Source organism: Oncorhynchus nerka, linkage group LG23 (assembly GCF_034236695.1).
Source record: "Oncorhynchus nerka isolate Pitt River linkage group LG23, Oner_Uvic_2.0, whole genome shotgun sequence".
Classification (NCBI taxonomy): domain Eukaryota; kingdom Metazoa; phylum Chordata; class Actinopteri; order Salmoniformes; family Salmonidae; genus Oncorhynchus; species Oncorhynchus nerka.
This window is the reverse complement of record NC_088418.1, coordinates 25956565-25971646: the sequence shown is the minus strand read 5'-3', so window position 1 is coordinate 25971646 and position 15082 is coordinate 25956565. Positions and strand designations below refer to the sequence as shown.

Genomic DNA, 15082 nt, shown 5'->3' with positions numbered 1-15082 from the left:
GGGTAGGAATGGAGGGTGCTGGGGTATGAGGCGGGTGTGACTATAAGGGCACAGGGTTGAGGGTCTGGGGGGGGGGGTTGTCAGTGAGGGGGGAAATAGAAACAGACCCGCTCCTTGGACCAGCACTGCAATGGCCCCAGCTATGTTCCTCTGGCCCTGTCACTCTCTTTTAAGCAGATCTGGCACTGCTCAACGCTAAATATGATTTCAGGCCAGCAGAGCTGGCAATTACAACATGTTAGAAAAATATACACTGTTTTTCAATGTTTTACTCCTGTTTTTTTTTTTACTCGCCTGTAATTGTATTTAGTTACGGGGAAGGTAACACGTGGGACAGTGGCTTCTAATACGGTGTTATTTTCCAATGGCTACACATTTTTATGACAAGCAGAATTGACCTGAATTGGGTTCCACCTCCGCCCATTTTTTAAGTATCATTACTGACAAGCAGTAACCGAATTTGACATATTAAAAAAATCTGTGTTCACTTTATCATAAAACGCAGTAATCCCATAAAAAGGTAATCTGCTAAAATTACTGCAATTTCACTTGCCAAGCTTTCAGAGAGTGTCTGGATGGTTCTTTTTTGAATACATGTCTTGAAGTAATGGCAATCACTGCCAAATTACATTCTTGGATGACTTAGCTGCCGTGGTGTGCCAACAACTCGAACTGTTGTCATTTGCTGTTTAGACTTGTTCGTGAGGGGGCGTGTTTACTTCAGAGGGGAGCCCAGAAAACATCAAGTTGGGTTGAGTGTTCAGGAGTCCTGTATATAGAGCTAATAAAACAGAAATCACAAATACTTCTGCTGCATTTCAGTGTACTGTAAATCTGTTGGGCAATGTAGGGTTGGGGATGGGTTGCATTTGCCATTGGCCACCGGAACATTCCACCTTCATCTTCAACTGTGTCAACAGCAGGTCATCCTGTGTATTCAGGCAGCACACACATCTAGCCTTACTATTGTAAAAATCTTATTTTAACTTTACCTGCAATGCTGAGACCATTACAGCAACCTCAGATAGAACACAGATTGAGCATTAATCAAACTCTTTAATATAGCTTCAGGGAAAGAGCTGTTGAAATTAGAGAGAAAATGGGGGATTATAATTAATAATACCGAAAATGACTAATTCGGTTTTAAACTGAATCTACCCAGAAACACCACCATGTGCTGTTTTCAAATATAAGTTAACGGGGGGAAATGGTATGCTACTTGTCGCATAAAGGAACTGCCACCTGTATTTCAACAATTTACTCATTATTCACAGGCGTTTGGGAGGATAATGTGGAGAAGGAGGCGAGAGAGAGAGAGACACACAGAATCCCAGACAGACGTGTGTTTGTGTTGGGCCCGTCTCGCCTCACAAGCCCACTGATGGGTGGGTGTGCAACAGGGCTCAATCCCCATCCCGCACATTCCCTCATTAGGAATTCTGAGACGCATTCAGTAGCTTGTCACTGGAAGAGAATACCTCCTTCACTCAAGGGTAGGGCGGGGAGAGAGGGAGAGAGGGTGAGAGAGAGAGAGCGAGAGAGAGTTGGAGAGATAGGGGGGGTGCCTGGATATAGAAAGATAAGTAACGGAGTAGACCCTGCTCAAAAATGTCATGGCCCTTTCAATATGGTGGCCATTGAATTGATGAGTATTCTCATATTTCTATAATGAGTGATTTGTACTGCTCAAAAAAAGAAAGTTGCAGGACACAAATACATGGTAAATCCACTACACAGATCATCAAGCACCTTCCTCTGTTCAAAAACTGCATGAGGACTGAAGAATTCCAATCCATGCTGACACAAACATTTCAAGAATCTGTGTGTGTGTGTGTGTGTGTGTGTGTGTGTGTGTGTGTGTGTGTGTGTGTGTATGAATTGTCTAACATTGCCATATTAAATAATCAATTTCTAGTTATGAGGTGTGATTGAATTAATGAATCTACACATTCAACAATGCAAATGCAAAGAGAGTAAAAAATGGTTGAAATTAGGAAAATTAAAAAGAACAGAATCAAAACTGATATAAAATGCTGATTAGAGCAGTGACTCACGTAGACACTCGTTGGCCTCGCGAGCGCTGGCCCTTTGCCATGGCCGGTCGTAGTGAAAGGGCTTGCAGCGGTCGCACTCGGGCCCCTCCGTGTTGTGCTTGCAGTCGCACACCAGCTTGCCCTCCTTGTCTTTGAGGCAGCGTGAGGCGTGCCCGTTGCACTTACACCTCCCGCCCACCTGGAAGTCCCCCACCGCGTAGAAGTACGCCGGCAGAGACGTGGACGGTACCATTGGGTCTTCATCAATCCGGCCTCCCCCGCCTATCCCCACTCCTCCTGCCCCTAGCTCACGTGGCAGCTGGGGCCGGCTGAAAACTACACGGATGTCAGTGACTGTCACCCAGTCCTGGAGCACAGGGCTGTTGTCAACGTCCTTCCCGGAGGGCCGCCCGTCCAGAGTGCTGAAGGCAATGAGCCCCCCGGATAGAGGGTAGAGGTCGGTGTGGCCATCGGTGCACAGGCCCTCCTGCTCGTTCTGCTTGGTGATAGCCGCCTTGTTGGGCCGGTTGTACATGCGCCGACACTGGGACGAGTAGTACTGGTAAGGCGTCCAGCTCTTGCCATAGTCCATGCTCTTGTAGATGGCCAGTGACTCAGGGTGGGGCGAGCAGAACTGCAGGCTGACGTAAGTGATCTCAAACTTCTTGCCCAGCGACAGGGTGAGGGTGACGTTGTGCGGCGAGGTGTGCAGGTTCTCCGATTGCCAGCAGGTGAGGTTGTGGGCCGAGTTGAGGTCAGTGAGGTAGGAGGGCGGATGGGCACGCCGCGGGTCCGCCGCGTCGCAGATCTGGCAGGTGCGCACTGAGGGCCGCTCATCACCGCGCTCCACCACACTACAAGAGCGAGACGGCGTCGGCCGGCCGCACACACTGGACACGGCCACCTCCTTGCCAAAGGCGGCGTTGATGAACTCGGGGATACAGCGGCGGGCAGCGCCCGCGTCGTCATAGCATGGGTCTGGGGGTGTCTGCTGCCCAGCGAAGGGATTGGCAGCACCGTTAGGAGAGGCGGGAGAGGCGGAGCATGCCAGGAGGCAAAGCCCCAGCAGGCACCTCCAGGCTTCCCTCATCCTGCGTGTGTGTGCGTGTGTGTCCGAGGGAGTGTATGTGTAGGTGTGAGAGGGGGAGTGGAAGGAGACCCTTCCTTTAGGGTGACCGTGACCACCGCAGCCTGTCCTGTGAAACAAGAGAAAGAAAAGAGAGAGGGAGAGATAAGTGCCAGAGCTTGCCATAAAAGGATTCAAAGCAACAAACAACTTTTTTGACCTCTGCTTATTGATGAAAATATTCACAGTTCAGTCATGTAGATATTCTCATGCTATTGTGGACACGTCCAATCGTCCAAAACACTTCCAGTCATCTTACTGTCGTCAATTCAACCCTACTATATCCGTAAGCTTGCTCATATGAGCTAAATATCATGTTTGTGACATGTCAAAACACCTCAGGGCCTTATAATGAGTAATGGAGTGTTTTCATTAACTAAAAGCCTGTAAAATAGGTAGTGGGAGAGATGGGGGGGGGGGGGGGGGAACGAGTGAGTGAGAGAGAGAAAGTGAGTGACCATATAAAGAGAGATCTTAGATGTTTGGGGCCGGGGCCGGAGCGACCGAGTCCTGAATTTCAATGGCGCCACTCTTTCAGCACCTCCATTCAGGTCGTGGCGAGGCACTCTGGTCGTGCTTCGGCAGCGCGCGCGGCAGAAGTCACCCCATAATCCCCCGTTCAAAATATACGGGCAGAGCCGTCAGCCACACTTGACCTTAGCCAACTCCCCAATTCAACGGTAAAAGAACACTGACCTAAAGAGGAACTAAAGACAAATAACTAGCTGTACACAGCATTGAACACAATATAGTATTTATTTCCCCACTAGGCAAGTGCAACGCTATATGCCATTTGAACATAAAACATTGGACATGTACCCAGGTACTGTAGCTATATGTGGGCTACAATGGCAACAATATGTTCTTTACAGAGGCAGATTCCTGGAAGGCTCCATTGGCAGAGCTGGCTGTAACAAAGCCATTGGTTTGGGCTGAAAGGTCTCTATAAATCTCAGACTGTCAGTGTACCTGGATGAGATCATTCAAATGGGCACCACACCAGACAGGGGCCTCTCGTTTCCAAAGAGGGAAAGAGGGAGAGAAGGAGCGCGAGAGAGAGAGGGAATGAGAGAAAGATGTAGGGTAGAGCGAGAAAGGGAGGGAGAAAAGAGATGTATACAGCCCGGGGCTTTTCCTCCCTAATCCCACCCTTATTTGCCGGGGTGTCAAGCCTGGAAGGACCCCATTTGAGACAGACAGCCGAGAGGTTGAGAAGGCGCCCCGATCGTCTTTGCAAGGAATTTATTAAGATACAATGAAACTGTTGCCCCTCCTTTCTCCCGCCCCCCCTTCTCCTCCTCTCACTCCTCTTATTGGGCATCCCTCCCCTCCTTGGCTAAACAAAAGCCTGCATCTGCCTTGCACTTCAGTCGAGGAGGAAGGCAGACGGAGCGAGTTAAAATGAGTCGAAAAACAAAAGTTCTGTTCTTTTCTTTTTTAGGGGTTCCAAAGCTAGCAACTCTCAGAACACTGGAGAAAGAGCCCAGTCGTCCGGTAAATAGGGGTGCTCTTTTCTACTCAACTGCTTAAGCTTCTACCATTTGGCCTCTCCTCTGGCTGGAGGTGTGTGTGTGTGTGTGCGTGTGTGTGTGTGTGTGTGTGTGTGTGTGTGTGTGTGTGTGTGTGTGTGTGTGTGTGTGTGTGTGTGTGTGTGTGTGTGTGTGTGGTAAGAACAGAAAGAGGATCATCAAAATGTAAAGAGATAGAGATAGCGAGATAGAAAACCATTGAAATTTCTGTTCCAACTTCTTTATCTATTTATTTTAACTTGGCCGCAAAACATGCATTCTTGTGCATTTCTGGGAGAGTGGTTACATATATATCCCTAGCAATGTTCTATGGGAACAAAGTAAACTATGATTTGACTTTCTCGCGAACAGTCTTTGGTCCTAGAAAGGCGACACACAAATACACAAACCAACTATTTTGCTTCCCAAACATTAACCAGTACTTAAGGCCAAATTGAAGTACGGAATGGAATGCTCTCACAGCCATCCGAGCACCTAAAAAAACCTGTCCACCTCACATCAAATAAAATTCCATGTAATGAAAAATGGAGAGTAGGAATGGAACGAGGCTGGTTCATAAATGATTTGACAAGGAGTGCCGGGCGGAAGACTATGATCAATGGGACATGTCTGAGGGGAAAGGCTAAAGTGGGTGAGCAGGCGGGAGTACATCATTGGAGGGACTCCATCATCAAAGCCTGGCAGCCAGACCAGGCAGCCAGGTCAGGCCCACAGGAGGAGACCGCTGATGGAATTAGCAACTCATTAGCATCGCGGTCCAGCTTCCGTCAGCACCGCGCCCGTCGGAGAGAGGGAGAGGTGAGATATGGAGGGACAGAGAGAGAGAGAGAGAGGGAGGGGGGCTGCAGTGACTATTACAGAGACGGACAGTGAGAGAGAGGGAGCATGGTTGGAAAGACAGAGAGGTACAAAGTGGGGTGAAAAGTGTCTGAGAGTGATAGAGCAAAACAAATAACTGAAAGAGGCAGAGAGAAGGAGGAAGGGAGGGAGGGAGGGGGAAGAGAGAGAGATGGAAAGAGAACTAGTGACAGTGATAAGGCAGAGACATCTAAAAGGGAGAGCGAGTGAGGACAGAGATGGAGAGAAAGAAAGCTAAGGAGAGGGGGAAGTGACAGAGATGGAAAGAGGGAGTAGAGGGAGGGAGATTAAAAAAAGGAGGGAGAGACAGGGGGAGACAGATTAAGGTGGAGGACGACATCGTTGGTCTGTGGCGGCCTGTGGATGACTAAATATGGTGTGGTCCACACACAGCTCTGCTCGGCCTGCCGGGAGATTCTTCCAGCGGTCTGGTGCTGTCAAGCACGTCTGGCAGATGAGACGCATAGGTTAAACAGAGGAGGAACAGTGCCATTGCCGCTCTAATTCCACCTCAACAGTTCCCCCTGAAAAGAACACTCACTAGCTAGCTAGGCTCTATCACAACCGGCAGTGATTGGGAGTCCCATAGGGCAGCGCACAATTGGCCCAGTTTTGTCCGGGTTAGGGTTTGGCCGGGGTAGGCCGTCATTGTAAATAAGAATTTGTTCTTAACTGACTTGCCTAGTTCAATAAAGGTTCAATTAAAAAAATGTAAACTAGCAACTCTGTGTATGCTTTTCAAAACATAAGCTAACAGTAAAAGCATACACTACAGCTAACAACTCAAGCTAACCGCTAGTCTAGCTCTAGTCTGACAAGACTGTGTCCTTGGTATGTAAACGTCACTGACCGACATTGTTCAACTTGCTTGTTCTCTGTAGAATTTTGACTAGTGTGTGTGCCAATTCCACAAACTTCTCAGCCGAGACACCAGCGGAGAGACATAGGCTGACTTCTCCGAAACACTCGGGTAAGTTTGAGCTTCAGCAAGAAATGATCTGCTGCTCTCAGCATTGACAGCACTTTTCCACAAGCCACAAGTTCTTCTCGACAGGGGCAGACGCTGTATCTAATTAAATGTGGTTGAAGTAGCAACAGCAGTGTGAATGTTTGTGAGGAGTAGGGAATACCACACAGAAACGCTTTGCTATTTGACTCTAACTACGGCTAACTACCAACGAGCGCTCCGCATGTCATGTGCTAGGCTTACAGGTTCAATTGAAATCTAATCGCCTAAACACACAAACCTGCTTAAAAAAAAACGACAGTATTTCCACCCACTTGGCTAAAGTGCCTAGTCATTCAGTAAGGACTGAAATGGCCAGTGCTTGCAATCTAACACTGCACGCGACAAGATGCTTTACTGCTTCCGAGTCCCGAGAGGTTAACCAATTTATTTCCCCAGGTTGATATATGGCTTTATGTGCATGGAATACATGACAAGTTATCAGCCGCTTGCTGATTCTGGTTCTGCAAGGTCCTGCAATGTCACAAGGAATATCAGGGTGTTTATGTGATTGGAACTGATCGAATAGGTTTTGCCTAAGAGGTTCAATCAACAATAAGGGGGGGGTGATAGGAGAGAGAGGAATAGGGTGGTCCTGGCTGCGAAATTCCGGGGAGCGTTTTTTCAGCTTTCCCGTCACCAGGAGATCATCCCATGTTGAGTTGTGTCTCTTTCAAGCGCAGCTCCTCTGTCAGAGTTCACGGATTAGGAAAACAGGAGGTGCTGAGAGGCTTTATTTGGCTTGGGCGTGGGGGACCGTGGGGAGGGAGAACTAGAGGGGTGCAGGGGGAGAGGGACAGCTGATCCACCTCGTAGCCCAGTCAGGGACTCCCATGCTGGGGCAGTGTGCTGGGGGGGGTGGCCCTCTCACCACGAGGCTGAATGGATCTCCTTGGGGCTCCTCCACTCAGATGACCCTGGGAGGAGGCTAGGCCGGGTGCCCCAATGTCTGTCTGTCACTGGGCCCAGTGTACAGTAATCTCTGATTGGCCTGTTAGCAGCTGTGGCAACCGTGGAGGACTTTTTAAATGTGAACAAGAGGGCACTACTGTACACTGTCTATCAGAGTCCAGTCATAACTATGGGAGATGCAGCGTATGCATTTAAATGGGTGGGGTTGATTGACTGAGCAAATCCCCTACACATACACACACACACACCACACACACACGCACAGGGTAAATACACGTGATTGACAGTCCACAGGCAATAGGGTATTAGTGGCACAAACCAAATCCGATGATGGAACAAGTGAACAAGAGAGCAGGAGAGGAACAGCGGCAAGAAGGGGTCAACTCTCATAGCTGAGGGTGTCATTAGCAGGGGGGTCACTGACAAATTTTGAAAAGTCTCACGCCTGCTCTGAAGCAGAAGAGAAAGAGAGAGAGAAAACGAACAAGTTTGAAAATGTATGAACTAACTACTGTAAGTCGCTCTGGATAAGAGCATCTGCTAAATGACAAAACTGTAAAGGGAGGGAACCTCCCCCATAGAGTCCAGCACTGGGGGACTATCTCTGACACAAAGAGACACACAGTGTGCCACAGAAGGTGGTTTTCAGGGGCAGGGAGCAGTTTCTCTCTTTCCCTCTCCATTCTAAGAGAGCGAGAACGCCCAGGAGAGGAATGCAGCCGCTGCGGCCCAACCTACTCTCCAGTAGTTATTAAAACAGAACCTGATCCAGAACTACTAAGAGTAGAGGAGAGGAGGCAGGTCAGGCTACTTCTCATAGATCCAGACAGGAAGCTGTACTAAGCTCAGGGGTTCTCTGCGTTACACTCCACTACAAAGGGAGGCAAAAAATGCTGATATTAGGGGTATTTTCTGTTCATTCTGTGAATTTGGTGTTTTTGGTCTGTGAGTAAGAGTCTGTGGCGTGGAAAGGGAGGGATGTGAGACTGCAAACATGGCGCAAGGTCGACTCATGGGTGAAACAGTGTCAGAAAAAGGTTAATTTGTTCACATCAAGACAGACAGACAGGCAAAGTACTGTACTAACACTTGCTTAGGGACAACGAACTCCAACAAATACACTAGCAAACATCAGGTAAATAGAAACAACATACACAAACACCCAGCCAAACGAGAGAAGCCTTAAGATGCCCATATGCAAAGATCTAGGATCCGCATTCCCTTTCCAATCCTAGCCTTCACCATTAGGGGGAACAATGCATCACTGACCTTAAATCAACCTGACGTGGGGATGAGGTTGACCCTATTTGCTGATCTACCTAATTTACTCTGATGTAATGTGCGGTAGCCTATAGAGTGGCCTAACTGACTCTGTGATGTCGTGGTTCAGTACCATGGAGAGATCCCGAGAGGAAGTTTTAGGTCTCGAGTCCCTGACATCATACATGACTCACTGCTCTGGGTACAAGTACCTTATCACTGATCTAGGATCAGTTTACAGCCACCCAATCATAACCCATACCATAAAGGGGGGGTGTTAGACTTAGAGGACACAAACCTGACCTTTCACCCTGCTACTAACAGACTCACACACACTAGGTTTAGAATGGCTTCCTCCTTTGAGCTTACTGAGTTTGGAGAAGAGATAGTGTGTGTGTCTGTAACCAGAGAGAGAGAGAAACCAAGAGAGACCGAGAAAGAGAGAGATACAATGTAATACTGCCTTTCCAAACAATAAATTGTTGCCATCCTATAATAGGCCAACAAATCCCCTCACCCCATCTTGGTTTGAGGACATGGAGATTTTAACTGTGCAGTCTGGGAAAGAATAAGGGCTTGAGCTCATCCCTGAGTTTCATAGAACACATACCTTTCATATGAAACATGTTTTATACGGGAATCAGGGAGAAATATACCTTGGCTAATGAGGAGATAGAGGCTTGTTCATTTCATAATGTGCTGGTGGTTTGGCCTTCGCCAAAAGCATTTATAGCCTGTGTCAAGCTGTGATCCGCTTTTAAAAAAAGAAATACATTTCCCCCTACATGTGTTCTCAAGATGGGACTGATGACACCCACTGCTGTGTGAGACGTCAGAGAAAAGACAGGAGACTTCCCGTCCGGATCTTCTAAATGAAGATCTCACAATATGGAGACATCAGTGACAACTCCATGTGTAAGGCCTACAGGCCTATTCCAACATACTGGGTCCGGATGACAGGCTTTAAGTGAGGATTGGGGAACCACCTTAGATGTCTTTCATACATGGCTTTTCATGGACGCTACGAGGAGTTTTCGATTTCCCATGGGGGGTGGGGGGGCGCGTAACCATGGTACGGTTGGACGTGGTGGTCAGAAGTGCCAGGTGAGCTGTTCCTGGATCAGAGGGAGTGGGAAGTGGTTTGTAGAGGGGGGGGTTGAGGTGTGTGCTTCAAAGCCCTTTGATGGTTGGCTCTGCGGTAGGCAGGCTTGCGGTTTCTCCCCGAGCCCTCCAACAGGAAAAAAGCTTTTTCCATTGTACAAGAGACTTCCCCACAGCCAGAGCTAGCTGGGCCACTTTGAACTGACGGGGGGATACCACAAATAATTTTATTAAGTGTTCAAAATGCTCTTACCGCTCACATACATACGCACACACACACACACCACACACATACACACACACAAACGCTCTCATTCACACATAGACACGGGCATGCACACCACACACACTCAGACAAACACATGCGCTCTCATTCACACACACGGAGCCCCATACATTATCAGGGGTGCCAGGGTTTTTGAAGGCAGGGGCTGAATCATCAGACAACCCACCCTTCCCCTTATCCCTCGCTCTCCACCTCTCTCCTTCTACTCCTCCCATTCTCTCCCTCCCTTTCCACACAGAGCTCAATGGTGATGTCCATTTTCCAGGCTGGAGCAGGGTAATGGTACACTGCACAGCGGTGAGTTATGGCCGGGAGGGGAGGGAAAAGAGAGACAGAGAGGGAGAGAGGCCCTCCCGGTCCACCGAGCTGGTCTGCTCCTTCATGTTGCCATGGCAGCCCCCCGGGGGCCAGAGGAAAAGAGAAGATAGCCAGGCTCTGTTTATGACAGTCACCTGCTATTTTACTGGCCCTGTTTCCCTGTGTCCCCCTAACCCCCTGTGCCCACATGCTGACTGGCTGTCATTGAGATGAGTTGGAGCTGGGGCTATGGGGCGAACACATGTGGTTGTTGTACCTTTGGGAAGGCCAGACATGCGGTGCCTGTCGACAGCGAGTGAGTCGACAACAACTCACCACAGACCAAAGGAAGTATTGGATTCCTTCAGATAGAACTAAAACACCTGCATGCGTACACTAATGGCATTTTCTTTATTGATAATTGAGATAAAACAAGAGTTCAACCTTAAAATGATTTAGATAGCAGGGTGGTCAAAACACCCTGAGCACAAACGCACACGCACAGACCTCACACACCCTTCTGCATCTGGAGGAAATGTGTGCTGCTGACACATGCAGATTTGGCAGGGAGCGGGGAGCGGTGGGATGGAGCTTCGGAATCTCGGCCCGGGATCATCCCACGGGAAGGGGCGCGTGAGGCGTCACACTGACGAATGACGAGCAGCAGTTAAACAGGGGCGTCCGGCTTGCACCGACACCGACACACACTTATAAAAGACAGAAGAGACAGTGTTTTGTCTTCCCTCCCACCTCCAATGTAAAAGGTGGAAGGGAGATGTGGTGTGGTTGGGTGCTAAGGATGGTCACTCATCACACTGCCACCAGTCTATCTATCTATCTATCTATCTATCTATCTATCTATCTATCTATCTATCTATCTATCTATCTATCTATCTATCTATCTATCTATCTATCTATCTATCTATCTATCTATCTATCTATCTATCTATCTATCTATCCCCACACTCCATCTCCCTAGTAAAGAGTTACATTTCTGTGTGCAGAGTGTCAACAGTTACAACTGAGGAAGAGCAGAGGTAGGCCCATTCTGATTCCTTGTGAAAAGCCACTTTTGAAGGCCTATGCCAAACCATTAGACACAGCATAAAAATGATGCAGTAGATTTGGGGGAAAGAGAACTACATGGGCATTCCCCTTTTGGTGCTAAAGCCAAAGATGATGAATAGGTTCAGATATGAATCAGATGAATCTGCGATACTCGGGCTCACTGGCTGTTCTTCCATAAAGGTTCAAAGTTGAGTCAAATGTGTGGACTTAGCTTAACACTCCAATCAGCTTGTTTCGTTTGTTAAGGATGACAAATGTTGATCTCTGCAAACCAACAGCTGTCTCAGGCCCACCGAAAGAAGAAGAAAAAGCGGGGGGGAAAGAACCAGCAGCATTCCTTCCCCCCTTCAAGCTGTTCAAACCAGAGAAGAAAAATATATTGGATGTGTTGACTTTACTCGTTCAGGTGGACGGAGCCAAGAGTCCCAAGGAATCCTGCCTTGAAAAGCACAGAGAAAATGATCTGCTTACGTTACAACACACACACACACACACACACACACACACACACACACACACACACACACACACACACACACACCACCACCAGAAGGAGTTTATAAACCTGCTGGAGTGAGTTCCTGTGGATTAGTTTACACACCCGTGTGCCTGAGCCCTGGTGACTCCTGGCTCAACCTTTGACTGTGTGTTATTGATGGATCATAACATGATGCAATTAAATGACTATGATTAATTCACAAAAACAAGTACGGACATTCCTATATGAATAACAGTGCCGTTGTTGCATTTGACCAGACAATCCTGCTCATAAGGTTGCCACATTCCACAGTTAAAACCACATCAACGTTTTCTTTATCTGAGTGAACAACTTAAGGGTGTATCAACAACACCATCTTTCTGGATGGCTTCCAGCAATTTGCCAGGAGAATGAGGATAAGTGGGTCAAGTGGCTGACACTCTTTAATCTCTAATAGGGCCATACCTTAGCTCAATCGAAGCATTTAAGATAAGGAATCTATTGCAGTTGTGGTGTAACTCTTTCTCCCCACAGCTTGTCTGCTTTTTACTGCTAGTCTGTAATATGTAGCCTATACTCTATAGGATGTGAGTGTTGGGAAAAAGAGGGGCCTCCTAATTATAATTGCAAGGTGAATAGTTTCATAGGACTCATGCTCAGTGCCATATCAGCCAAATCAGGCTTGCCAAGACAAGAAAACTTGCCAATCATTTTTGTCAAGATTTTTTTTTTCAAACTTGTATTCATATAAAATAATCACATAGAAAATATTTAGTTCTGACTTGTATCTCTCAACAATGCTATCCTTCAATTAATTTAATTACTGGTGGGGTTTAAACTTGCTGGTATCAGCATTGGTTAATCGGAATCCTTGTGATGTCCCTAAACTCTAACCCTAACCTTAATTTACCCGTACCCTAATTTTAACCATAATCCGTACTTAAATTTAACCTTAACCATTTCAAATGTCAACGACAATGGGGTATGGAAGTCCCAAGGATCCCAAGTAGCATGTTCCTATAAGCTTCAAGACAGAAAATATAACTTCCTAATCTTCCATTCTCGTGTTTTTCTATACTAATGCGGTGACGTCAAAGTAAAAGGAAAATATTAGAATTGACAAACGCATTGGGAGATTTGGCATAAGGTGTCCGCTACATTCGAAAGCGGGATACGAGGAGTGCTGCTTGGTTTGGCATCTGTATTTAGCCTAGATTGGACTGATATTAAAACACATGGACTCTACCTACTACTTGCAACCTATATTAAAGTATCCGTTTAGGCTGTTTTTCTCGTTCTTTCCTTGGACCCACGGGGCAGCTGTAAACTAAGGAGAGTTCACACCGCGCGCTAGATCTCGCGCTCTTTGATCGCCCACCTGTCCGCCTTGCCTCTCCATTTCAGTGCGCCCAGAGGTTTCCTACAAAAACGACTAACCGTAATATCACTACACTATACTTGTATTACCATAAACAATACTAATAAGTATTCATCTGAACAAATTATAGGGTGGATATTGCCCCATCATTTCAAGCGTGACATAATAACGCCTACCTTAACTTTTTCTCCTACAAAATAATAACTATAAACCGTATTGCAATAATTAAATAATGTGAATTGAATTCATAAGGAGCAAACATGTATTAAATATATTAATTAGACAACTGCGTAATTAACAGTGCTTTACGCATAGTGGATCAGCCTTATAATATATCAGAAGAAATAAAAAATCCCACAGTGAAATACATTTGATAAAACTTCATGAATGTGAACTAAATAATGGAGCATATGAAGACAGACAAACATAGGCTACTGGAAATTACTGAAATTGACTTCGTAAACTCACGTGTTAAATGCGTAAAATGGACATCAAACTTGCCCAAGAGCGGTGTATTGGCGATTCTTAAAACGACAACACAGTCCAACGTTTCAGGTCCAAAACAATCAAAAATAAATGTGCATCTGTCAGAAGAAAATCTTCTTCCCAAACGCAATGGACAAGTCCCGTCTGCTCAGTCTCGAGCGTTTTGAGGACGGTACATTATACAAAGCTGTTTAGAAACAGAGGCACGTTCAGTATTCTCCAAAAGCGACAGATATCATGAGCAAGGCAAGGGGGACACAGTACAGAGGTGAGACACTGCACTCGCCCGCTCCGTCCAGTACAAGTGAAAAGAGACCAATACATCCATAGGTTGAAAAGCAAGCGAGGGATAGGCTACTCCCCATTAAAATCAATTCCAGATTTTCTTAACCTTGCGCGCAAGAGCGTCTTGGATCACAGTCGCGACCGCAGAGAGAGAGAGAGAGAGAGAGAGAGAGAGAGAGAGAGAGAGATATTTGAATTAATGAGCAATGTGCATCTTTGCCTCACAATAATGTGGAGTAAATAACTTAAGTATAAAAAATACACTAACCATATCAACCTTTGTAAGTGTTGTCAAACGAAGAGCTATAACTGAACAAACCAGCGCGTATCATTTGACAACCATTATAGGCCTATACCTCCGTTGCTATAATGCTTGTGTTACCGTGAGCGTGCTAAAATGAATGCCCGATGCTTGGTGTTTTCGCTGGCAACCATATGGCGGTCGTAATGAGAACACAAAACATTGAACTTGTTGAAACTCAGTTGAGGGGGCTCGAGGGCTCGCAGAAACTAGAGGCAGATGCGATTGTTATAACGTATTAATTATAATAATAGCCAGAACCAGCTTGGTCATATTAGTGGACGCCAACGCTCCAAAACAGCCACATATAGGACATGCATATTATGACAGACAAGGGGGCACCTAATTAAATAAACGGGTATTATATTTGCTTGCAGCGCCGGTCTTTGGTTGAGGATCCAAGAACAGGCCTATTGTGAGGACGTTTAGAGATTGGAGGTATTTTCTGCAGATCTATGCGTTCTCATTTTCAGAGAGGTCCCTTCAGGCCCACAGTGTCCCTCATGCGCCACTATGGCGAGGGGTAAGAATAACAGCATTGCATCAATAAAGACCTCCCTCATTCATAATTCCTCGTGGTTAATTTGTTAGTAGGCCATAGATTATGTGGCATATGCTTTGTCAGCGTGAGTAGGCTAAACGTTCATTATGTCACTGTGCGTTTGTGCATAAAAACCG

General features: G+C 46.7%; 1 protein-coding gene across 2 annotated transcripts in view; it reads right to left on the bottom strand.

Annotated features, from left to right (window-relative positions):
• The window catches only part of ntn2 (netrin 2), a 52670-nt gene extending 38517 nt beyond the window's left edge, over positions 1–14153 (bottom strand). Inside the window, exons 1-2 of one of the 2 annotated variants that reach the window (XM_029629467.2) lie at positions 13801–14153; positions 2055–3229 (exon numbers count right to left, since the gene is read on the bottom strand). In XM_029629467.2, the coding sequence (XP_029485327.2) occupies positions 2055–3123 (1069 nt within the window). In that variant the 5' untranslated portion in view covers positions 3124–3229; positions 13801–14153. The remainder of the gene's footprint in view (positions 1–2054; positions 3230–13800) is intronic. The other variant, XM_029629465.2, reaches the window with a different exon arrangement.
• Between the last annotated feature and the right edge of the window lie 929 nt (positions 14154–15082).